Here is a 26491-nt window from a genome sequence, read left to right as displayed (position 1 = left end):
CAAATACCCTATTTATGAATTCATAAAACATTGGTTTAAAGAAAGTTCATACGTATTTAATCAAGTATTCTTGCTAAAATTTGAAAAAAATTAAATCGCTTTCTTTTTTTTAATTGATTATGACACATATTAATCAATTATTTCTACTTTGCATTTATTTCAGAAAAAAAAATTTATAACAAAATAACTCCACACAAATATAAAAAAACTACCAAATGGTTATCTATGGGCAAATAACATTCCAATGTTCAAATTATTAAAACTATAAAAAGACAGTGCAGAAAAAGAATATAACAATAAACATAAAATAAAGTAAACATTACTAATATGAAGTGTTAATAAAGTTTCCAAAAACATTACTAATATGAAAAAGAACTACCAATGGTTATCTATGTGCAAATAACATTCTAATGTTCAAATTCTTAAAACTAAAAAGACAATAAGTGTAGAAAAAGAATATAACAATAAACATAAAGTGAACATTACTAATATGAAGTGTTAACACATAAGTTTCGAAAACTTTAGTTTTAGAAAATTAAATATATAATAATAATAAATTAGAGATATAATAAAATATGGTTGTGTTTACCATTTATTTAGGGTAAACACTTTCTGAAAACGTGTATTCAACTATTTTAAATGATCAGATTAAAAATGATTTTTGAATTTAAGGTAAAATATAAACTCATACTAAATTGAAGAGTTAAAAAGAAGTTGAATCAAACATTTATTATTTATGATAATTATTTTGACTAAAAAGAAATAGTTTTATTATAGAATATATGTATAAAGAGAAAAATAATAGTGCAATGTTTATAATGATAGAGTATGGTGATGAACGGCTGAGATGAGGGTGAGGATGGAGGGCAACGCATGGTTGATGTAGAAACCAGAGAAAGAGAGAGGCGAAATGGAAGAATAAGATTTGACGTGAGTGTGCTCGAACTAAATATTATAAAGAAGAAAGAAACAGAAAACGAAAGAAAGGATGAAAAAGAAAAGAGAGAGAACCGAAATTCAATCAGATCGAATACAAGCTTGACGTCCGCAGCAACACGCCAATCTCTCTCTACTTTCTCTCTCTAAAAAGCGTGAGAACACAGTAGGGCCCTTCACTGAAGAAGAAGAAGAAGAAGAAGAAGAAGTTGAAGAAGAAGAAGGAGAAACCCTAGAGAGAAAGGACCAACTCAACTCAACTCAGCTCAGCTCTACTCAGCTGAACTCAACTCAGCACTTCATATTTCTCGCCACAATTCAAATTCCTTTTCCATTCCGTTCTCATTTTTTTTTCTCTCTCGCCACTGTTTTCTCTTCGGTTTCGACTGGGTAGGTTCTTCTGAGTCCAACTCGCTTTCTTTCTCACGAGTCATGGATCGTTGATTCGCTCCATCTAGGGCTCGATCGACCCCTTTTTATTTCGCTACTGTTTTCGCTTCTTTTTGAGTTTCTTTCTTTTTAAATTCAACCGCGCATTTTGGTTTGATTAAATTAAGTTGAATTTCTTTTATTTATTGGTGTAATTTTTTTTTTCAATTACAAGCTCTAATTTGGTATTTTTTAAAGGTTTCGGTAATTAGTGTGATTTACTATAATACTTTATTTATTTGTTTATTTATGTTAATTGTTACTGGGTGGTGTTTTGTTGACTGTTGTTGATGATTTGGATCTGAAAATTGGTGTGCTGTGCAGACTCATGCGGAAGGTGTTTGAAGAGTGCACGTTTGAATGTTTGAGTTTGTTTCGGAAGCGCAGCAAGGGCTTGGACTTTGGGTTGAAATGAAACGGTCTGTGGTTTGAGATTGAGAGGGTTTGTGTTTGGTAATTATTGGGCTTAGGTTTTTGAAAGGGCAGTTATAGTGAAGAGAATGGTTCCTCCTGGGCCGCCTACGCCACTTGGTGCCCAGTCCGTGCCGTCACTTCTGAGATCGAATTCCGGAATGATGGGGGGTCAAGGCGGTCCTGTGCCTTCACAAACTTCGTTCCCTTCGCTGGTTGCGCAGCGAAACCAGTTTAACAACATGAACATGATTGGTAATATGTCTAATGTAACTTCCTTACTGAATCAGTCTTTTCCGAATGGAATTCCGAATTCTGGGCTAGCTGGGCATGGGAGCAGCCAGCGCAGTGGAGGAGTTGATGCTGGGGCGGAATCTGATCCGCTGTCTGGTGTAGGCAATGGAATCAATTTTGGCAATACTTTGCAATCGAATTTGGGGAACCCGGGTCCATCTGGTCAAGGTCAGGGTCAACAATTTTCAAATGCTTCTGGTAACCAGATGTTGTCAGATCAACAGCATTCCCAGCAACTCGAACTTCAGAGTTTTCAGCATAGTCAGCAATCAATGCAACAATTCTCTGCTCCTCTGAGCGCTCAGCAGCAACAACAGCATTTTCAGTCAATTCGTGGTGGAATGGGTGGTGTTGGATCGGTTAAGTTGGAGCAACAGGTAAACAACGATCAGTTTGGGCAGCAGCAGCAGCAGCAATTACCCTCAAGGAATCTTGCTCAGGTGAAGTTGGAACCTCAACAACTTCAAACAATAAGAAACATGGCAGCAGTAAAAATGGAGCCCCAGCATACTGATCAGCAGTTTTTGCATCAGCAGCAACAACAGCAGCAGCAACAACAACAACAACTTCTCCACATGTCAAGGCAATCCTCTCAGGCTGCTGCTGCTCAGATGAATCATCTTTTGCAGCAACAGAGACTTTTGCAACATCAGCAACATCAGCAACATCAGCAGCAGCAACAGCAGCAGCAGCAACTCTTGAAGGCGATGCCTCAACAACGGCCCCATCTACCACAGCAGTTTCAGCAGCAGAATATGCGGTCTCCTGTGAAACCATCATATGAACCTGGAATGTGTGCTAGGCGGCTGACACATTACATGTATCAGCAACAACATAGACCTGAAGTGAGAGTTATTCTTGATATTGTGTTTTCTCTAAACATCTATATCTTCTGTCTTATTAATGATGCATTTGCACTTGATTTTATGCAGGATAATAACATTGAATTCTGGAGGAAATTTGTTGCTGAGTATTTTGCTCCGAATGCCAAAAAGAAGTGGTGTGTTTCCATGTATGGAAGTAGCAGACAAACTGGAGTTTTCCCTCAGGTCTGCTGCAAGAGAAAACCTTATAAACTATTTCTGATGCCTGGATAACTTCATCTAAGTTAGTCTCTTGATTATTCAATAATGTCTGTAGTCCATTCTCCATTATACTATTTTCCTTTATTTGCATCTTGATTTTGAAGTTGTGATTGCCAAATTATTATGTATCAAGCAACTATTGTCTTGAAAATTCTATGGGAATCAATGCGCTACCATGTTAAGTTCATGAAGTTAAGCATTAGTTTAAGCTAACATATTGTTTTTTAAATTTTTTTCAGGATGTATGGCACTGTGAAATATGTAATCGCAAACCTGGCCGTGGGTTTGGTAAGTTCTTTTTAAATTTTTCAGTTTAACTCGTCACATTATGTTTTGGTCTGCTACTATCTTACTGTTAGTGATTTTGAATTTTTGAGCATTTCAAATGTTTAAAAATATGATTATGCTGCATTATCTCCTTTCTGAAGTTTTTATGTGTTTTCAGAAGCAACTGCTGAGGTTCTTCCGAGGCTTTTCAAAATAAAGTATGAAAGTGGTACTCTGGAAGAGCTCCTTTATGTTGACATGCCTCGAGAATATCATAATTCCTCTGGCCAAATTGTTCTAGATTACGCAAAAGCAATACAAGAAAGTGTTTTTGAGCAACTTCGTGTTGTCCGTGATGGTCAACTTCGAATAGTTTTTTCTCCAGACCTGAAGGTTGTGAATTGGAAGAATTGCCTTTAGCTTTTAACTACAAGCATCACAGATTATTATTGATATTTTGTTAGAACTACCTTTAGCTTTTAAGTAAAATTCAGTACACATTATTATTTATATTTTCTTAGAATCACCTTTATTTTTTAACTAAAAGTCAGAATATATTATTACTTATATTTTCCGTATTTCGAAAAAGTAATTGACATTTTGTTGGTTATTTCCTATGCAGATATGCTCTTGGGAATTTTGTGCCCGGCGACATGAAGAGCTCATTCCCAGAAGACTTTTAATACCTCAGGTTTGTGACAAAAATTAATTGTTGAGAGACTTTATATCCTGATGATGTATCAATATTTGAGTACAAGATGTTTGTTGTGATGGTTAACCAATATTTTAGGGTTAGAATTTAGGGGGACTTTATATGTTTGTGATATGTATTGTTCAGATTAAGGAAAATTCAGATTAAGTGCACTTATATATTTTGATTATTGGTTTCAAAGATGATGACAAAGTGTTATACATGATGGTTATTTATTCTTATATGTATTCTATTTTTGTATGTAGATTAGTCAGCTTGGAGCAGTTGCTCAAAAATACCAGGCAATTACTCAAAATGCGACACCCAATTTATCGGTTCCAGAGTTACAAAGTAATTGCAATATGTGAGTCCACTTTTCCTTTATATTCTTTCTGCTAAGGTCTGAGCTGCAGTCTTTTGTTAGTGATCTAATCATGAAATTGTTATGATATACTTGCAAAATTACTCCTGTTCTTAAAACTAGTATGTATTTGTTTATTAAGTGGTAAGTTTCTGCTTCTTGATTTCCTCAATTTTTCTGGATCTTTTATATGAATCTCATTATGAATGTGTTAATAGTGACTTGGCTTCTAATAAAATCTTATTTTTTATTTTATGGTATAATAAGAGAACAAATGTCTGGCTTATTTAAGTCTATGTATCCTTGATTCATACATATATTTAATGGGAGAAGGTGCAAACATTTGTCTTTTCCATGTCCATAGGAAATATCTATCTTTAAAGTTTTTCACATGTGGTCCTTGTCAGTGCATTTGTCTTAGACAAAGAATTTAGGAATTGCTACGCAAACATAGTTTAAATTGTGATTTATATCGTGAAATCGTCCTATTCTACGGTCTTGTACAATGCTTCCGACTCAACTTGGACGTGATTGTAGCATAGTAAAATTGTCTCGCAAAATCGCAAAATCGCAAAATCATGCATATCACATTTTTTCTGTGTTTCTTATGCTACACTTCCAACCAAAAGCTTGTTCACCTTCTCGAGTCAATGAGTTTTTGGCTAAAACCCAAACCCAATTGGAAGATAAGGACACATAATGTTTTCTACGTAAAGTTTCTTCTCCTTAAGAAATCCGGAAACCGCTCGTACTCATGGACTTAAGGCACCGGTATGGTTTTTCTTCCACATCTCCTTGTTTGATGCAAACAATTCGCACACACGGTCATAACACCGGCAGGGTTTTGCTGTTTCCTCTCCTTGCTTGCCGAAAGGCACTCACAGTCACAGACTCACGACATTGGCATGGTTTTGCTACATGAAGGAGATAGAGCTAATGAAGATCCCTTGATTTTTCGTTTTAATATGAATGATATATATTAGAGGAAGCATTGACAAAGTGATTCATTCTGTTTTAATTATTTATTTTATTTGCACAGGTATGTGTATATATATATAAATATATAAATAATGTATATCATATTTTTGTAGAAAGTAAAATCTATGATCTGTGTTATGATCCCATGATTTACGATTTTGTGAGCCCTTCACGATCCATACCATAATCTCGATATTAACCACCTTGTGCTACACACATTTATTGTTTCATTTTGAAGGAAAATTTTGTTCTTGGGTTTTTATGTGACTTCTAAACGCTGGTCTTGCTATTAAGAAATTTGCATGTATAATGTATAAGTTCTCGTCACATTTAGGCTTTTAGGAATGTGTCTGATATGCCTACTTCCTATTTCCACTTATAGAACTTTTTCTTGATCCACTTGTGGTCTGACTTAAAGTAAGTTCACTTGATTTTGCAATCTCTGTTTGTTTTCCTTAATTTAAATGTTGCTTTACTGCTTTCCAGGTTTGTTGCATCAGCCCGTCAGTTGGCGAAAGCTTTAGAAGTTCCATTGGTCAATGATTTAGGATATACAAAAAGATATGTGCGGTGCCTTCAGGTAATGTTCTACTTGTTGAGTCATGTTCTTTAATATTGAAAGTCGAATCCTATTGTGATTTCACCTGCTGCATACCAAAAGATTGACGACTGTAGATTTTTATTTTCTTATGTTTAATATTTTCATGGTGGTTTTTTAAATATTTTCTTGGCAATTTTCAGGAGTGGTTATGAAAGTTTTCTTTTAAATACTTATATTTTACCTAAAGAGACAATTTTATCTAAATAAAAAGTAATTGGGAAATTTATGGAATTATGAGCTTATTGAAATATGTTCTCTAGTGAATTTTATGGAGTAATTAGGGCTGCTAAGTTAACTTGTCAATCCTTTCTCTCATGTTGCAGATATCAGAAGTGGTAAATAGTATGAAAGATCTGATAGATTATAGCAGAGAAACACGGACTGGACCCATGGGTAAGTTAATGATATTTTTACTGGTTTGGAATACATTTGTGAGCATGGATATGGATATGGTTATGAAATAGTGTCATGTTTTATCAAAAGCCCCAGCTATCTTATCCACATATTATTGCAATGTTCCATTCCATTTTCTAATTGAACAATGGGCATCATATAGATGTGGAAAGCCTCAATGCATATACCTTTATAGTTTATGTTGGGCTAAATTATTTATTTAGTTCCCATGGTTTCTGGCTAAATAAATTCAGCTTAGTCCCAACTATTATGACAAAAATACAGGTTTCTATAATTATCCAAACTATGCAAAACGATCCTAACTGTCAGATGTCATTATGTCCCTATGATAACTGTGTTAATCAAATTTAAAAATACGAAGTATCAAATGGTGATACTGGCAAACTGTTAGGATCCAATTGGAAGGTACGGGACTTGAGTTCCACATTGGAAATATGTTGATTCAACTGTAGGATATTGCATAAGGCTTTGGGCTCTCCAACTACATGAGCTAGCTGTTGTGGAGCAACTCTCACAAGGTTCGTATCAATTGGTAGCAAACCTTCTTACATGTCTCTTAGCTCCAAACGAGAGGAGCCAGTGGTGACACCATCATTGCAGTGTTCACCCCCAAAAGTCTAGTGCATTGCCAGCCTGTGTTGAGGCTGCCAAGAGTGTTGGGATATCGGGATCCAATTGTTGGATGAGACATGAATTCTACATTGGTAGTATGAGATTCTAGCGTGGGGTTTACTAGGTTTTGGGCTCTCCATCTACAGGTACTAGCTTTTTTGCTCTGGCTCTCTTAAGGTTCTTATCATTTGTTAGGTGTCTGTTAGTAATGGTCATCTCTTAGTATTTGTTAATGAGGAATTAATCAATTACACTTGTGAGTTAGTTGGTTGAAGAAATAAAGGTTGTGATTTGCAAGAGAATTGAAGCCTTTGGCATTGTTGAGATTAAAAGCCTTCAAATTTCTGCAAATTAGGCACTGTTATGATGGAGGATATTTCTTGGAGCTATGGGGATATGTTCATAAAAATGATTCCAAGATGTCACCAGGGCCAGTATCAGCTTGGGTTCTCTTATGTATGTTATCAGGAGAACTGTTACACCTTGGTGCTCATATGTTTGTCAGTATTATGCTAGAGTCAGAGTAGATGGGTGTGAATCCCAATTCCAAAGTAGAAATGGTGCTGGCAAGGTGATGTACACAATGGCAGGCTTGTAATTACACATAGTTGGCTAATTTTTTGACCTAATGGACCAGGCCCTTAGCACTGACGTTTATTTTCACCAAACACCCAGAGGTGTTTTATTTGTGTCAAACCCAACAAAGTGAGACAAAGGTAGTGATGAAGGACAAGAAAAACAGGAGGTTCTTTTTCTAAATTCACGGACCCAGAAGAACAATGACTCTGAAAAGGGATGGAAGAGATTTTCTGTGATTTGTGTATTTGACCCATATTTGTGTTCATGGTAGGAGCATTGACAGTGAATTTTTGGCTACAGTTGTTTTGTTGGCTTTGTGATCATGCTTGAACCGACCTGAATACTGATATGGACTTTTTAGCAGCAGCTGGCATCACCCTTTACCTTGAGGACAAGGTGAATAATTAAGTGGGGATTATAGTTAGGTGTCTGTTAGTGTTAGTATGTCTTAGCAGTTTTTTTAGTAATTGTTAATGAGTTTGGTACATTAGTTATGGTAGTTGGTAAAAGAAGCGAGGCATATTGCCTCCTATGAATAAGAGGGGAGGGAAGAGAGTGATCACCTTGTCAAAAGGCTCCAATTCTCACAAATGACAGGCATAAAGTGGCACGAAAGTGTTACTTGTCAGTCCATGTGAGTCAGTTATGATCATTATTTGGAATTTTTATGTCAGTGAATTATTGATGCTGACTTTATTTGATATGATTAGTATGATTAAAAATATAAAGCACTAACCCTTATTTATACCAATAGTAAATAAGGAGACGAATCATGAATCAAATCTTAAGAAATCTAAGATACTCTTAAACTATTCTAAAATGATTATTGGATACTTTTCATATTTTCTAACACTCTCCGGACTAAGACTAAAAGGTTAAAGTTTGCTATGCTTTAAGCTTATAAATTATACCTTTTAAATATAATATGGCTGCACCAAAAATGGCTGAAATTATTATCATCCTAGAGAGTTGGGTAGAATATTTCATTACAAAGGAGGGAATTCATCAATGAGATGCGAGAAATCACCATTAGTGCAAGTATTGTGTAAGCCAGTTATCTCATCTGTGCTATTGTACCATTAGCCCCTCAACAGTTGTTAGTTACTGTTGTAAGGTTTGCAGAGAAACTAGTGTACAAGCTGGTCTGTTCTCAGATTGTGATAAGAAGAATCGTTATCAATTGTAAAAATACATTCGGAATCTATCACTGTGGTCTCCTTTTTAAACTCTCAAATTCTTTTAGTCATTACATCAAATGGGAGGTTGGTAGTATAAATCCTAGCCAATTCATCTCTATACAGAGCATTGTGAGAAAAAGTCAATGGGAAGGATTAATGCTGCTAAAGAACATCCTTACAAACATTAAATGGTTTGAATGAAGATGAGGCGAGTGTCTAAGGTCAATCAGAATGCATTTGTGAAAAATATGGGGTCAAATTGCATTTTGGAACAAAATCCTGGAAGGTGCCAGGCTGCACCTGGGATTGAGTTTGATGCAGGCGAGTGTCTAAGGTCAATTATTACATTTGGAAGGGCAGATTGCATTTGTGAAAAAGTTGGGGCCCGAATGCAATTTGGAACTAAAACTGGCAAGTGCCCAGGCTGCACCTGGGATTGAGTTTGATGCTAGATCATATTTACCCACCCTAAAATTGCTGTAGTGGGTTTAGCTATTGTGAAATTTTATATGCAAGTTAAACAATTCATAATATCATATGCGGACATACACAAGCTCATAAAAAATCCTGGAAATTATAGACATTCGAATGTTGGTGATAGAGAACAGAGATAAAATCATGAGAGAGCAAGATCATTAAGTAAAAGAAAAGATGAGAACAGTTAAACAGTGAACTGAATAGAACCAACAGAGCAAAAGGTTTCAGAGGACAGAACAAGATCAGAAACACTAAGAAAGTACTGGAAAACTTTAGAAATTATCAGAGATGGCATCCGAGAGTAGAGGCTCATGTTTTAGAAACACAACGGATAACATAATATCAGAGATGGTACCAGAGAACAGTGCCAGGCTAGTCGGATGTATATATGAGCAAGGTCAAACCACAGAACAGAGATTAGGGCAGAAAGAATTGATGAGACAAGGTTAGGAATGAACAAAGCAGGTCATATAAGTTTGGAAAGTACAAACTTTCCCCCAACAAACGAATGAAGTGACACTAATTTCAGGGGTGTCTTTCTTCACCTGAGAAAGGCGAGTTGTTGACATGTGAAAATAATAGCATACTGACAATGGACACAATTTTGGCCATGAAGAGCACTTCACTTTGGTTGTGTTGGCCTAACACAACACGACATGGGCATAGTGCTGCTATCACGAGCTATGAACAACTATGGGCTACATCACATGGGAGAACCGTGGTCCAATCACATCTGACTGAGATCATCGGGATTACACAATGTAGATTTATATATAAAAAAATGCTTGATTTTAGGAAACTGAGCTGCAGAATATTCTAGGTCTCTGAAGATGGTACTGCAATAATACTATATTGAAATTATAGGATTTTAGGTATAGAGGGAGAAAGGGGAGACAGGAGGAAATGATATTTCTTGGCTTAACATATGATGAAAAACCAAAGCACTAGCCCTTATTTATCTACTAGATCATTATGCTAAATAAAGAAACAAGTAATTTTATATTAGGAAATATGAAAACAATCTGATAAGATAATCTAAGATACTCTAAATTATTCTAAAGATATAATGAAGATACTATTCTACATTTTCCATATATCCTAACATGTGGTGTAATTCCTTTTTCTCATTCTGGGAATGTGCTTGTGTTTATACAAGTTCTCAAGTCTTTACATGCTGGTTGGCAGATGGTAAGAGCAATTGCTCAAACCAATTTTTTACTGAGATAAACTGTTTGTTTGGTTCCAAGGGAAGAAACTGTATTTAATTGTTTTTCTTGGGGTGGGGGATAGAAGTTGGATGAATTTACTAGTATACTTTGCAGTAGACAAATAAAATCATCAACCGACTAAGGGTAATTTAGTTAACTTTTTATTAACTTAAAGCATATTCCCTCCCCTTCCAATTCCCCAAATATATAGGACACAAAAAATGAGGAGGGATTTGGGCATCCTTATTAGTTTTCCTCTCACCAGACGCTATAAAAAGTTTCAATGTACAACTATGCATCTATTTTGTTGTCTGAGGGAAACTGTGTACAAACTCTTTTCATAAGTTTTGGTACTCAATATATTTTAGTTTCAAATTGTCGGAAGGTTTTTTAATGCATTATTGCCAGTTGTTTAACTGTAATGATATACTGATTTTAGAATCGTATTTTTGTTGCATTTTATCAGACAGCTTAGCTAAATTTCCTCGGAGAACAACTGGTTCATCTGGACTTCATAGTCAGGCACAACAGTCTGAAGATCAAATACAGCAGCAGTCACAGCCTCAGCAGCCACCCCCGCATATGCCCCATACTTCAAATGGTGATCATAACTCTGTGCAAACTGCTGCAATGCAAATTACTTCTACCAATGGTGTGACAAATGTAAATAATTCTGTCAATGCAGCATCTGCATCAACCGCCACAAGCACCATTGTTGGACTTCTCCACCAGAATTCTGTGAATTCTAGACAAAATTCAATGAACAATGCAAGCAGCCCTTATGGTGGTAGTTCTGTTCAAATTCCATCCCCAGGTTCCTCTGGTAATGTTCCACAGGCACAGCCAAATGCATCCCCTTTTCAATCACCCACACCATCCTCATCTAACAACCCACAAACATCTCATCCGGCATTAACTTCCGCAAACCACATGGGTACAGCAAACTCACCAGCTAATATTTCCTTGCAACAACAGCAGACTTCTCTCCCTGCTGAAGCCGACACAGCTGATGCCCAGAGCTCAGTCCAGAAAATCATTCATGAGATGATGATGTCCTCCCAGATGAACGGCCCAAGTGGAATGGCTGGTGCTGGTTCTCTTGGAAACGACATGAAAAATGTAAACGGGATTCTACCAGGGAGTAACAATTCAGGGCTCAACAATAACAGTGGCCTTGTGGGTAATGGGGCTGTAAACAGTAATTCAGGTGTTGGGGTTGGTGGTTATGGCACAATGGGTCTTGGTCCATCTGGAATGAGCAATGGAATGAGACCTGTAATGGGACATAATTCCATCATGAATGGAAGGGGAGGGCTGGCATCTCTTGCTCGCGATCAAGTTATGAATCAACAGGATTTGTCAACCCAACTACTTAGTGGGCTAGGAGCAGTAAATGGCTTTAATAATCTTCAATTTGATTGGAAACCATCTCCATGAGAGCCTTTGTAATCTTGTGGATGTTGCGATTCTTGGGCGGCTGCTTGTGCAGCATGAGAAATGCTAGAATTGCCTTCGGCCCCTGGCCCTGGCCCTGGAGATGGCAGAACACAATGAGGTCGTCATAGGTCGTTGTACTAATCTGTTGTTTTTATATATATAAAAATGAAAATTTGTTGGCTGGTTGTTTGGCTGATGGGGCTGATTTTCTTTTGAATTCAATTGTAACTTTTAGTTTTTGTATTTTTTAAATATCTTGATGGCATTCACAACTTATCCATTGCACACGCAAGAAAGTTGATGCTTGGGGCTGCAAACTGTAAGTGATTAGGAGCATGTATTTATGTTCGTCAGCACAGGACAAGTCCGGCACCATGTGATAGAGCTCATGCCCAGCTTGAAAGGCCATGAAGACATTGGAATTTCCCTTTTACTCCTAAACCTGGAGTAATTGTGCCAAATTAAAACATGGCATCAGAAATTATTTGTTCTGTGATCGAATTTGTGACTATAGATTTCCCTCCATCGAGAATTTATACAATGTAATCTATACAAAATGTTGAAACGGACATGGATACAAAGTACTTTTTGGTGTGTTTAAAACCATAAAATGAAAATGAAAGATGGTCTATAATTCATGGTGAATTTCCTTATCATAACAATTTTCCAGTTATATATCACCATATTTCTCCTGTTAAGGAAAGGGTGGACAATTTCGCTTTCTTCCCTTATTTTTAACTCTTGTTATTGAAGAACGGAACAGTTGGTATGCTTCTGACTCTGAGTTGTGCTGTATTTTGTCTGCAAAACTCTTAATGGATTTTGGTTGTTTTGTTTTGTTTCATTTACAGTTTTTAAAAATAGAAGTGGCCTTTTTATTGGGAAGATCTAGATCCATTTATTTTTAACATATTTTGGAATATGGAATAAAATCAATGGCCATTTTACTGGAATGAATTAATTCAAAGATTTAACGCTTGTAGGAATTAATTTCCTCATGGAAAGTAAATGTTTAGTGGGAAGTAATTCCTTAGAGGAAATTTAGTACCCAAGTCTAAATCAAGTTTAATAAGATCAGAATTGGTGTTTATTCAATTTCTTGTGTTTCTATTTTTATATTATTTTCACCTTTTTGTCTTTTGTTAGGAGTTTGATGTTCAATTTGAGATCACATAGCAGAAATTATCATTACGCATTAAAGGATGGGTTTAATTGCTTGGTTTGACATGTTAAACTCAAATTCTTGTTACTGTCAGCAATTGTTGCATGAATATGATTGGTACAAGTGGAGAAGTTTGTTAATCAAGACCTAATCAAGAGTACTGAATATTGAAGTTTTAGTTTAACTTTATTGTATTATTTATAACTTCCATATTTCAATGAGTGTGAATCATGCATCTAGCATTAATTAAAATAAGAATAAACATCACATTCCTCGTTGACACTTATTTAAACTTTAGTGTTTTTTAAAAATATTTAAAAAACTTCAAATACAATATAATCAATTATAATTTAATATAATTAATTATTATTATTGGTATAATCAATTATTTTTAAATTAGTTTCAAAATGTAAACTCACAGTTAATCAATTATTATGAAATAATCGATTAAGTTGTTGTTTGGATTCAAAATCATTTAAGAGCAAAATAATCAATTAGGTGAAGATATACTCATAATTGTTATGAGCATTTAATTGATCTTATGATTTAATAATTTATTCTAGTTGTGTTTCCAACTCATTTAGCTAGGAATGACTAAGTTAAGAATACTCAAGGGGTTACTAAAGAGTTACGAGCTTAAAGAATATTGTAATGTACTTCATAATAGTAGTCTACCTAGTTGAACTTGACTTGTTAGATTAAGAATTGAATGTACATATTTTCTCCCTCTTATCTCCTTTACTTTGCATGTTACTATCATATGCACTAATCTAAGAAGGAGATTTATTGTGAGAGTACAAACCTAAAATGGTTTCATTAGAACTTCTTCTAAATGAGTATTTAATTTGTACTTATGATGTTTGACCAAATGAAGAAACCATGATCTAACCACTTGTGAATCATTAATCAAGTGATTCAAATGAGTTGCATAATTTGCATCTATCTTGACCTCTTAGAAGAAGAAGAAGTTGAGTTCAAAATAAGTTTTTTTGAATTGACAAAAAATTTCTTTGTTTGTTGAGATTGATCATCTATAAATCTCTTATGAAAATATACTTTACCATCTCAGTCTATTGCTACAAATTTGTGCAAATCAAACTTGCATTAGTTAGTTATGATCTATCAAACACAAGAATTACAATGAGAAAATACCATAGACACAAAGATTTAGTAGGAGTTAGTTGCATCTGACATGATAGATCAAACAAAGTAAACCATCATTTGAGTACCGTCATTCAAACGATATTTACAAAAGGTTTTTAAATTTAATTCAATCACAATTCAACCTTCCCTTCTTGTGATTTCCTTGTTTTCACAACTAGTATCTCTTAAGAGTTGTTAAAGATGTTTAGTTCATATCTTGTGTGATTACATGTTTCTCATGTGAAGTGTGATTGCAAGATTTTGAAAGTAATCCCTCTCATGTTGAGTTTTTGTAACTAGACTGAGTTGATTGTAACTAGACGTAGAATTAGGCATATTGAAAATCTTTTGTGCATTTTCTTTTGCCTACCTCTTGATATATTTTTTTATTTTTGAAAAACTAACATTTTATGATTTAGATACTCACAATTAATACCAGAGCTTGCTTTTTTGTATGGTTTTTCAAACTAAAAAGAAATCTTGAAATGGTTGGACAAAACAATGTTGAAGTTACTAGTGTTGTTATATTTGATGAATCCACTTTTAAATAAGTCTTGAATATTTTTGAAGAATTAGTTTTATCTAGAGTGTGAGTTATGTTATTTAATTTGAATATTTTTTCTCTTTGTGATTAGTTTGATCTTTATAAGTACTTAAGAAAGCTAATTTAAATCTTGGTTATAACTTATTTTTGTTGAAGGATAATTTTAATTGATTAAAAGATAGTTTAATCCATTAAAATGTTCTTATTCGAAGTCATAAAAGACTGCAATGGATATTTTAATTGATTACATTGTTGGTTTAATTAATTGATAGCACTTTAAACCATAAGTAGTTTTAGAAGGAAGTTTTAATAGGTTAAAATGAGTTTTTAATAGATTAAATTGCCTATGTTTTTAAAGGATCTTTATCAATCTATTTTAACATATTGAAATAGTGATTTAATACATTCTTTTTACTAGTACATGAAATCTATATAATTCTCTTTCTTAAATCTTTTTCAATATGTTTTTTGAAGTTTGAATTTTAAAAACACCTTAAAAAAATGAGAGAGTATTCTTCTAAGTCTACAAACTTTTTTCATGAGTTTTCCTTAAATGTTCTTGGGATAAATCTTTTCAGCCAAAAGGAATCCACATGATTTTTCTAATCTAGTTTGACCTTGTTGTAATCCAAGTGATATTGTTTTATTGTATACTCTTTGTTTTTATGGTTCTTAGTTTGGTTTAAATAGGGTTTCTAGTTACAATTTTGTAATAGTGGTAAAAGAACATTGGTGTATTATTCAAAAGTGTTCTTGGTGTGTTGTGTAATTGTATGTTTGATTTAGTGTGAGCTTGACTGATGTAGCTAGGCAATTGGATGTAACTCTTGAAAAAGAGTGAACCAGTATATATCTTTCTCTCCCTTTAATTATGAAACTGCATTAATCTTGTTCTTGTTGTAGCTAAAATTTTCACTTGTTAAATGATTGTGTCATATTTACTTCAATTGATTAATTTTGCAAGAGAATAATTCTAAATCTTCAAAAGTTTCTAAAAATCTTGATACAATTCATCACCTCTTGAGCTCAACCTCCCTTCTAACAATTGGTATTAGAGTTGGTTCTTATAAGATAATCAAGATTTAATCATGTTTTCTAAAAAATGGCTAAGAACAAGTTTCCTTTTGTTGAGAGTGCTTTTATTAATAGATCACCTATGTTTGGAGATGTTAATTATCAGCTTTGCAAGGTTAGAAAGAAGATCTTTATTGAATCATTCGACAAAGGAATCTAGGATGCAATTATAAATGGATATTTTGTGCCTAAACATGTGATTAACAATGAACTTATTGATAAACCTTGGTCTGAAATTGTGAACAAGAAAGCTCAATATGATTGTATGACTAAAAACTTAATCACTTATGCTTTAAATCTTGGTGAGTTTTTTTAAGATCTCTTAGTGTACTTTTTCTAAGAAGATGTAGAACATCCTATAGGTCATACACGTAGGAACTTCTTATGTGAAAAGGGTTAAGAAACATGCCTTGATCCAAGAATATAAGCTTTTCAAAATGCAACGGGGACAAACCATAATAGATGTTTAGAAACGATTTACACATATTATAAACCACCTAATTGGCCTAGGGAAGATGTTTGACAAGGAGGAGTTGAACATCAAAGTTCTAAAATGCCTTGACAGATGCTAGTAGCCTAAAGTGACAACAATTTCAGAATCCAAGGATTTGTCAACTTTAACCATTACATCACTCTCTAGAAAATTAAGGCAACATAAGCTAAAATCGATTGAATGAGCAAGAGAGAAATGACAAGAAAGTTAAGAGCATTGCACTTAGGTTTGTAGTGAAGATGAATCAGATAATTACAATGATTCTAAAAGTTTGAACCCACTGACTAAGAAATCTGGGAGATTTCTGAAAAAGAGGACTAAAGACAAAAATTTTGTAGTGGACTTAGCGACAATTAATGATTCTCGCTTAAAAGATTTTTGCTAAACCAATATAAAGATTTGTGAAGACTGACTTAGTAAAATCTTGTTAAGGTTTCTAGACCTTCTGATGTTGTAAATTGCCTAGTAGTTTAAGATAATATAGTGGAATGAGATCTTTTGTCTTAATCAATCCATATTTTTTTTATCAATGTGTTTGTCTTCGGAGCATCTGATGGTATCAAATCGTCTACTTTGCATTAGATTATAACTTCCTTCGTCTGCCATCAAAGATTCAACCCACTTAATGCTTTAAGTTCATTAGTGGAAGCATTGTTTAACTTTTCCATTAGTTTCATCCTGATTTATGAAAATTAGTATGAAAGTTATTTATATATAAATAAGACCTTATTTTAACAGGTTTTTTAACTAAGGTTTGTGAGTTGAATTGTATATTAGAAAATTGTTAGTTGAGTGAGAGTTACTAAGAGAGAAACTTCGAATAATCTCTATGTGATAGTGAAATTTTGTCATGGATGTAGATTGAAGTCTATTAAAACTTTAATTGAATCACGTTAATCTTTTGTACATGTTTGTTATCCTTCTAGTAGTATATTATGGATTTTCTCTATTATCATTTTTAATCATTTATGTGGTAAACTGATAAGTGAATTTGTTTGAGTTCTGATGACAACTCAAATATTAAACATTAACATACATTGCATGTTGCAAGTTTGTCTTTTCTTGAATTTCTACTATAGTTTATGTGAAGACACTTTTATTCGGAAAAACTTCATTTCTTGTAATATCACCACATTATGCGTAACTAGTGCTTTAAAATATATAACTTCTTTTAATTTTTTGTAATAATAACTTATTATTGGACTATTCTAAATAACTCATAGTTTCCTAAAAGTCAGCCATAATTTTATTTCATTATAACATTCTCTAACTTGACTCTTCTTTCTTTCTTTTTTATTAATAATTTAATAATCACAATTTTCTCAATAAATTTATCTATATACCAAATTGTTTTTGCCGGTTGACCTGGTCGCCGATTGACTCTGGGAACAAACTGTGGCTCTATCTATCTCGTTGGAGTCTGCTCTTTCCTTTGGATGTTGGAACGCAGCTCCGTTTGAAACAGAGGGACCCCTACCTGTTGATTGCACTCTGACAATCAAGTCATTACAAGGCTTATAGAAGCAGTAAGTAAGCAAGTAGTTTCAATCTTAGAAATAGTGTACCTTTACCAGGGATCTCGAGTCCCTTTTATAGACTACTTTTAGGTTACTTCTTGTAACAACACTCTCTCACGAGAATCTTATCTCGAGTGAAAGCATGTTTAATGGGAGGAGAGTCTCTTACAATGCGCACAATCTTAGCCGGAAACTGCACAAAATCTTATCTCCTTGGAGTGCATAATCTTAACAGAATGGCCGCCAGGATACCAACTCATGTACCAGAATTAGGGGTCCAATATGAACATTGTAGGTGTACAAGCCTCTACATACCGTGCATGCAACTTATTCATGCAAACCCTAACGCTCTTGGACTTAGGCTTTATAGAGAATGTTTTACTTGTGCTAGACCTGAATGTGCTAAACACACCCTTAGGCCCATTAACACTCTTTGTTGAGCTGACCAGGACTTATACGCGTTAAGTATATGAATGAAAGTCAATGTACGCATACCTGAAGCCCACTCATGTGGCCCATCAACTCGACTTGACGACCGAACTGACCTATTTGACACAGATGTTGATGTCCGATCGCGCGAACACTGAACTGAGCGCTCTGGTCCAATAGACAAATAAATTCATTTCATTGATTTTTCTTTAGCATGGACAACAACGCAACCATATTCAATTGTAGTATGTTTTAATTGAATTCAATACCTCTCGTTTTTTTCCTACTCTTAGAAATTGTACCGGGATTATTACAACTTAGTTTTCTAAACAATATATATAATAAATGGTAAGTGAGTTTACTAAAAATGTTAAAGTGGAAATTAATGTCAGAGTGAAAGATAACTTTCTTTTTAAGAAAATTACATAAACAATCACCACGTGTTTGTTGAGATTAGACACATTGAGACAAAAATATTTTTCTAAAAAGTAACAAATACAGAAATTAGACACTTTCATTCTTACATCCAAATAAGAAAGAGATTTGTTCTTATGTTTACATTTCCAATAATAAAGAAATTTTTATTATATGATAAACAAATACTCTGACAAGATTAACAGATAACCGTGAAACACTCATGTCTATAGATTTTTGAGTTTATTATAAACAAACAACTTAACAAAAAAGACTACAATGAGAAGGGAATGAGACAAATCAAGTGGACCATCAAAATAATTCTATTTTAAGCCATCTTTGTTTCCAAAAGAAGATTTGTGCAAGTGAGGAAGATTGAATAAAGCACAAAAATCAATAAATAAAAAACTAATTAAAAATAGAAAATGAGGAAAAAAAGTATGAGTGCTCTTTCTTGGTAATTATACAAAGATTTGTAAGGAATGTAACTATTAAATATATTATATGTTTTTATTATATATATATATTTATAATTATTATATTAAATATATATTATATTTTAATATTATTAATTCATTAATATTAATATGTATATTATAATAAAATAAAATAAAATATATAATATAATATAAATAATTATTATTATTAAAATAATAACAAATATATAAAATAATAATGATAAATATTAATAATAATTTATAAAATAATATTAAAAAATTATAAAAATATAATTTTAATTACTGTTATTACATTTATTCACAAATTTTTATAAATTTTTCCAACAGAAAATAAAAATTAGGAGATGATATAGATCCCATCCTATGATGATATATCATCTTATCTAACATTCTACTTTGGACACCTAAACATATTCTCTCTTGATTAAAAAATATTTTTAATTAGATTATTTTAAATTTTAAATTAAATATTAATTATTGTATTTCTAATTTACCCTCAAATAAATTAGATACTTGTATATAGTATAGATCAAATTAACATATTTAGTAAGGAAGTGAAGTTATTTTAATAAGTGACACATTTATTGTGATTCTTTATTTAGGTTAAAAACCCGTAAAATTGCAATCAAATTTGGAATGGATGAAGCACCATCATGTAATCATTTTAGGATAGAAATTAAAATTAATAATTTTTATATTGTTTTATATTTTTTTACTAGAAAAGAAATGCAATATTTAAATATAAGAATATATATATATATATATATTATAAATATGTGCAAATAAAGCTAACATATAAAATATTAAATTGTACAGGATATTTTTTACTATAAATTACAGTTATTTTTATCTTAGTTACAATTTTAAATAGTAATATTGAGTAAATGTTTTATTTTCATATTTTGTTTTCATCCTGATAAAATAGAACTTACTGTTCTTTTTTCCTGTGTGACCCAAAATATTCTTCATATATTTATTATTGTTTTAAAATTACTATAATAAATATTAATAATAAATATAAAAATTTATAACCAAAATAAATATTGTATAGATTTCTTTTGTTTATATGTATATCTTTTAATTTATATTTTAAAAGCTTGTCTAAATTTAAAAGTTCTTATATCATAGAAACCTCTTAAAAATACTAATGAAATAATGCATTCTATTATACATGTTGTATAATGAATATTTCAATAAAAAAAGTATTTATTAATTTATCTTTACAAGCTTTACATGACTACCAGAACTGTTTAGCATAAATAAAACAAAAGAATAATAATGAAAAGACTAAGAGAAATGAGCTGGCAAATTGAAAGAAGCCCACAAAGATGAAAAGGATCCACAGAAAATTCACTGGTTTCTGTGTTATTCTACCAAAACCACAGCACCCCCAGTTTTACAAATCCAAATCCTCCATATTTATTTAATATGAAACTTTTTGTATTTTCATGCCCCTCAACTATTCTTCAATTACCAAACTACCCTTCCCTATGTACCCAACACTACCCTTAACAATTGTCATTCTTTTCTTAACCAAAACTACCCAACCTATCTAAACACAACTTCTCCATCTATGTAAAGTCAAATTTCCACACAAAAATTGCATAAATTTCAAAACAACTTCAAAATTCAATATGTGGCATTCTTGAAATTATGAACAAAAACAAGGACTTATTTCTACTCACACCCTTTACAAATATCTCTCTCTTCTAAGCAGCACACACAGTTTCACTGAAAGTGAGTCTAAGCCCACCACATCACCAAAACCATGCAGATACGGCCATGCCACTCCATCACCACTCAAACCGTTGTTCCACCGCTTTATAGGAATTCATGCCACCGCCACCTCTTGCCACCACCCAGTGCCGCCGTCTCCACGGCGGCGCTGAAGACTCGGAGGACCCACTCAATGCCTGCGGAGAAAATGGAGGTTTTCAAGTCGTTGGAGGGGTGGGCCTCGGAATGCGTGCTACCACTGTTGAAGCCCGTGGAGCAATGCTGGCAGCCCCAGAACCTGGTTCCTGACTCAACACTGCCGTTCGAAGAGTTCAGTGAGGAGGTGAAGGCCCTTCGCGAACGCACCAAGGAGCTACCTGACGAGTACTTCGTGGTGTTGGTGGGTGACATGGTCACCGAAGACGCGCTTCCCACCTACCAGACTATGATCAACAACCTCGACGGGGTGAGAGACGAGTGCGGAACCAGCCCAAGCCCGTGGGCTGTGTGGACCCGGGCCTGGACGGCAGAAGAAAACAGACACGGAGATTTGCTCAGAACTTACTTGTACCTCTCTGGTCGCGTTGACATGGCTAAGGTTGAGAAAACTGTCCATTACCTCATCGGAGCTGGCATGGTAAACAAATCTTTTTATTTTCAATACCCTTTTCACTTCACACATGACACTCATAATATCTTCCACCATACAAGTAAAAAGTTGGATCCTTCTTCATCTATAGATATTTGCTTCTCTTCATTGAAAGTTTCAAGCTTTGAAGCTTCACGTACAATTTTTTATATACAGTAACATGGCAATTGGACCCTTTTGCGAAAAGTTGCGGATTATGGTTTGATTTTTTGATTGGTAGGACCCTGGAACAGAGAACAACCCTTATTTGGGGTTTGTGTACACTTCATTCCAAGAGCGAGCAACTTTCGTGGCGCACGGGAACACTGCACGGCTTGCGAAGGAAGGGGGCGATCCAGTGCTGGCACGCATATGCGGGACTATCGCTGCGGATGAGAAACGGCACGAGAATGCATACTCGAGGATTGTGGAGAAGCTTCTAGAAGTGGACCCCAGTGGGGCAATGGTTGCTATAGGAAACATGATGGAGAAGAAGATTACAATGCCGGCACATCTTATGTACGACGGGGAAGACCCTAAGCTGTTCGAGCATTACTCTGCAGTGGCCCAGCGAATGGGCGTGTACACGGCCAATGATTATGCAGATATCTTGGAGTTTCTAGTTGGACGGTGGAGATTGGAGAAGCTGGAAGGTTTGACGGGTGAGGGAAAGCGGGCGCAAGATTACGTGTGTGGGTTAGCGCCTAGGATTAGGAGGTTGCAAGAACGCGCTGATGAGCGAGCGCGTAAGATGAAGCCGCAGAGTATCAACTTCAGCTGGATCTTCAATAGAGAACTGCTTTTGTGAAATTTTGTGTGAGATCCTTTTTTATTTAATTTTGGCTTGTGCTTGTAATAAATGGAGACATGGTTGTTTTGGTGGATACATAACTGGTAGGACTTTTGGTATGTCACGTTTGGTTTGAGAGTAGCTTAGCTTCCCAATGTTTATTTAAAATCTTATACTTCAAATATCATATTTTTGTAATTAACACTAAGCAAAACCATGTTCTATTTCATCATGGTTTGCTCCATGATGACTTTATGGAAGAGTTCCATTTTTCAAGACTTTTAAAACAAAATGCTATTCAATTTTCATTCATCAATCAATCAAAGCGAGTATAAGGGAAGGTATCTCTTATAGTTAGAGGAGCTTTATTACATACACTTAGAATGTGCAAATGCAGTTGCACTTAGAAATTTGTGACTTCATACCATCTAATCAGTTCTTTGATTTTTTATTTTTCAAGGGTAAGTTTCAATACTCTTACACTTATTCCTTCATCGTTTGGGTGTGTAGTGCGTGTTCCACTCTTTGGGTTGTTGACTCCTCAAGCTAGCTTAATCCTAATTAAGCTTACTTGTACATTTATTTTTTTACATAAAGAAAAATCATAATTCCTATACAATTTTTTACTTATTTTATTTACACAAAGCTTACTCTTACACATTTATAGAACTCTAAGAAGAAGGAAAAAACTATTAAAATTCTATAAATGTTGATTCTCCTCTAAAAGGTCTTATCTTTCCCCATTCCACTTAGCCAAGGATGTCGTGACTCTATGGTTTTCCTTCAGATCCCATGTCCTCATATTTGAATGAAGCAACCAACTTTATTTATTCATCTTTTGTTTTCCCCTCCAAGATCAAAGATCAATTTACATAAAACAACAAACAAAACTATAATCAATTTCAGTGATAACTTTCAATTTTGTTGTATTTATTTAGCCTAATTGAATTTTCTTGGGATTTGTTTGATCTTATTTACTGTTTTTATATTAGATTTGTACTTTCTGTGAAATAAAAGAGTTTCTATCAAAATGACTTGTAGTTTATATTTTGCCTTAACCATCTAATGTAATGTTTTGACCTTTTGAAAAGTCGATTTGGAGTTGAAATTGATTTTAGAATCATGGAAGAAGTTGTTGAAAAAGGAAGACTTGAAACTGGGAGCTAAAATGATGAAAAACTGCTAAAATGAGCTCTAGATGGTCAACCCTTCCTTAAGCAATAGACAATCAATAGTAGCAATAATTGACTTTATACTCAACCATGCTTGAAAAGAGAAATTCACATAAGTTAGTTAGAATGTAACTTGAAATTGGGGTCATTAACTGTCAAAGTTGAAACTTTATAAATAGAATTGATTGTTGATTTTTTTTTTAAATGGGTAACAATGAAATGAAAATCATGTTAGACGATGCTCTTTTTTAGTATTTTCTTCTTCAAAGTCTTTTTGGGAACTCTATTTTTTATTGAAAGTAGTTTTTTCTAAGATCATACAAACTGATTGGTTGTGTTTTCTCGAGTAACAAATTTCAGATTTGGATCTCTTGCAAATTGAAGATGAACATTACTAACCATGAATTTTAGTCCCTATTTTTTTGTTCCAATTCATAGTATCGCTTTTCTCACTTTCAATTCATTTTAATTCTTGTTTCTTATATGTTTATGAACTTTAATTTCTTGTTTACAAGTTTTTCTAAATTCAATCACAGTTTAATTCATTGTCATTTACTGCTTTGTTTTAAGTTTCATCAATTTAAATTTTTTGCAATTTACTTTTCTCACAAAGTAAGTTTCTATAATTTATATTTTTCGCAATTTACTTTACTATCGTTTACATTTCTCGCGATTTAAGTTTCCAGACATTTACATTATTCATCATTTTAGTTTCTATCATTTACATTCTTTGTCATTTAAGTTTTCGCTTCTTTTTTCTTTTTTCTGTTATTTCTTCATATACCCATTAGATAGTCTAGTAAGTGATTGCTTACTAGAAGATTTAATCGTTATGTGAAGTATCTTTCATTGAAATTAATTTCATTTTCTACAAAGCAATCATCAGACGATATAGTAAGTGGTTGGAGACTAGATGGTCTTATAGTTGTATTTTACTAATTTTGTTTCATTTCTTTTTGTTTTTCGTTTACATTGAAATTTATTTTCATGTCTTTACTTTTCTTCCATTAAATTTCGGTCTTTACATTTTCACATGTTGCTAGATAGTCCATCAGAGAATTGTCTATAGACCGTTTAATATTCACTTTGTTTTACTGTTTAGATTATTTTGCAGTGTGTTTAATTACAAATTTTCCTCCATTTTATTAATTTGAAATCAAAAAATTATATGCAATGAGTTTCATACATGAGATTTTTCCTTGGACTAGACCTAGGTTGACCCTACACTACATTAGGGAAAACATAGTTTTATTCTGGTCTTTACATTTTCACATGTTGCTAGATAGTCCATCAAACGATTGTAGACGGTCTAATATTCACTCAATTTTACTGTTCAGTTTATTTTGCAGTGTGTTTAATTACAAATTTGTTAGAAAAGATGGCTTTAAACTAGAGGGGGTGAATTGTTTAAAGGGGTTTTCGCAATCTTTTCAAAGCTAGAATGAACTTATTTCAGAAACCAATTGATTCAGCAAATTAGTTAGCCAAAACAACAAGCAAAACAGTGATATCAGGAAAAACAATCGGTTGTTTTAACGAAACAATCGGTTGTTTATACCAGCAAACAACAAACAAACTGAAATTAAAGAGTTAGGGATAGAAAGATTGTACACAGATGTTTATACTGGTTCACTCCAACTAGAGCTACATCCAGTCTTCTCATAAACCCTGAGGATATCCACTAAGCAATCACCACTTGATCACTTACACCACAACCAAGAGAATGACCTTGAACACCTCAAGAAACACACTTTCCTTGGCCAACACTAAGATTGCTGATCTTGAACACCTCAAGAACACACAGCCAATCTCAGCAACACACACAAACAAATTGTTCAGCAGCTTACAAAGATTACACTTGTTACAGATGGAAATCTGAAATCAATACAAGTAGAATCCCTATTCAACACCTTGATCAATCTCTCAACTCTTTAGCAATCTCATAATACTTTGAAAAACTCTTTTCTCAAAACTTTGTTTCAAGATTCTTAATATATCAAAACTGTTTTTCAGAATATATCTAAGAATATAGTTTGTTATCAAATCTTAACAAACTCTTAATTGCATTTAAAATAGATTGGTCAAAGCATTTAATGACTGGAGCGTATTCAGTTAAAGCATTTAAAGCTCAGTCAAAGAAAACAGTTTTTCTGTTATGGTTTTAAAACAAACAATCGATTGTTTCCTCAAATCAATCGGTTGTTTTGTTACTTAACAAAAACACCATTCAAAAAACAGTTTTCAAACTTTCTCAAAACACCTAAGTGTAAACAATCGGTTGTTTCGACAAAACAATCGATTGTTTCAACTTAGTTTGAAAATCATTTTGCTTTGTTAAAATTGAGATGCTAATTGCTTTGAGATTTAATATAAGTGTTGATTACAACATTGAACTACCCCAGAACAAGACTAAAACCAGCACATCAGCAACAAGTAAAGCAGAGGCTTCATCATCCTTCAAAGGATTTGGATTCTTCAAAACATTGAACTCCACTTGGTTGACCCTACACTACATTAGGGAAAACATAGTTTTATTCCGGTCTTTACATTTTCACATGTTGCTAGATAGTCCATCAAACGATTGTCTATAGACGGTCTAATATTCACTCAATTTTACTGTTCAGTTTATTTTGCAGTGTGTTTAATTACAAATTTTCCTCAATTTTATTAATTTCTAACCGAAAGATTATATGCAATGAGTTTCGTACATGAGATTTTTCCTTGGACTAGACCTAGGTTGACCCTACACTACATTAGGGAAAACATAGTTTTATTCCGATCTTTTTTCACATGTTACTAGATAGTCCATCAGACGATTGTCTATAAACGGTCGTCTAATAGTCACTTTGTTTTACTGTTTAGTTTATTTTACAGTGTGTTTAATTCCAAATTTTCCTCCATTTTATTAATTTGTAATCGAAAGATTATATGTAATGAGTTCCGTACATGATATTTTTCCTTGGACTAGACCTAGGTTGACCATACACTACATT

The 26491-nt window shown here is 33.5% G+C and overlaps 2 protein-coding genes across 4 annotated transcripts; both read left to right on the top strand.

The window, feature by feature from the left end:
- Window positions 1-815: 815 nt before the first annotated feature.
- Window positions 816-12603, top strand: LOC137813448 (transcriptional corepressor SEUSS). Of its 3 annotated transcripts, XM_068615705.2 has the most exons (11): window positions 850-1326; window positions 1690-2915; window positions 3003-3119; window positions 3395-3443; window positions 3601-3815; window positions 4045-4113; window positions 4380-4477; window positions 5939-6032; window positions 6377-6446; window positions 10988-11122; window positions 11207-12603. In XM_068615705.2, exons 2-11 carry the CDS (start codon window positions 1866-1868, stop codon window positions 11956-11958), a joined length of 2649 nt encoding a protein of 882 aa, XP_068471806.1. In that variant the 5' UTR covers window positions 850-1326; window positions 1690-1865; the 3' UTR covers window positions 11959-12603. The 3 variants fall into 3 exon arrangements, with proteins under 3 accessions (XP_068471805.1, XP_090155981.1, XP_068471806.1); XM_068615704.2 differs by having other exon boundaries at window positions 816-1326; window positions 10988-12603; XM_090299855.1 differs by having other exon boundaries at window positions 845-1326; window positions 3003-3177; window positions 10988-12603.
- Window positions 12604-20891: 8288 nt separating this feature from the next.
- FTM1 (Plant stearoyl-acyl-carrier-protein desaturase family protein) lies at window positions 20892-22450 on the top strand. Its single transcript, XM_068615706.2, has 2 exons — window positions 20892-21545; window positions 21778-22450. Exons 1-2 carry the CDS (start codon window positions 20961-20963, stop codon window positions 22342-22344), a joined length of 1152 nt encoding a protein of 383 aa, XP_068471807.2. The 5' UTR covers window positions 20892-20960; the 3' UTR covers window positions 22345-22450.
- The last annotated feature ends 4041 nt before the right edge of the window (window positions 22451-26491 follow it).

This window comes from Phaseolus vulgaris, chromosome 1, assembly GCF_051622355.1.
Source record: "Phaseolus vulgaris cultivar YP4 chromosome 1, ASM5162235v1, whole genome shotgun sequence".
Classification (NCBI taxonomy): domain Eukaryota; kingdom Viridiplantae; phylum Streptophyta; class Magnoliopsida; order Fabales; family Fabaceae; genus Phaseolus; species Phaseolus vulgaris.
This window is presented reverse-complemented; position numbering and strand designations above follow the sequence as displayed.

Excerpts from the sequence above, each read along its gene's own strand:
- LOC137813448 (XM_068615704.2), top strand. The coding sequence starts at position 1,866 with ATGGTTCCTCCTGGGCCGCCTACGCCACTTGGTGCCCAGTCCGTGCCG. Across the intron at positions 3,444-3,600 it reads CAAACCTGGCCGTGGGTTTG|AAGCAACTGCTGAGGTTCTT; the intron begins GTAAGTTCTTTT and ends ATGTGTTTTCAG. Across the intron at positions 4,114-4,379 it reads GAAGACTTTTAATACCTCAG|ATTAGTCAGCTTGGAGCAGT; the intron begins GTTTGTGACAAA and ends TTTTGTATGTAG.
- FTM1 (XM_068615706.2), top strand. The coding sequence starts at position 20,961 with ATGCAGATACGGCCATGCCACTCCATCACCACTCAAACCGTTGTTCCA. Across the intron at positions 21,546-21,777 it reads ACCTCATCGGAGCTGGCATG|GACCCTGGAACAGAGAACAA; the intron begins GTAAACAAATCT and ends TTTGATTGGTAG.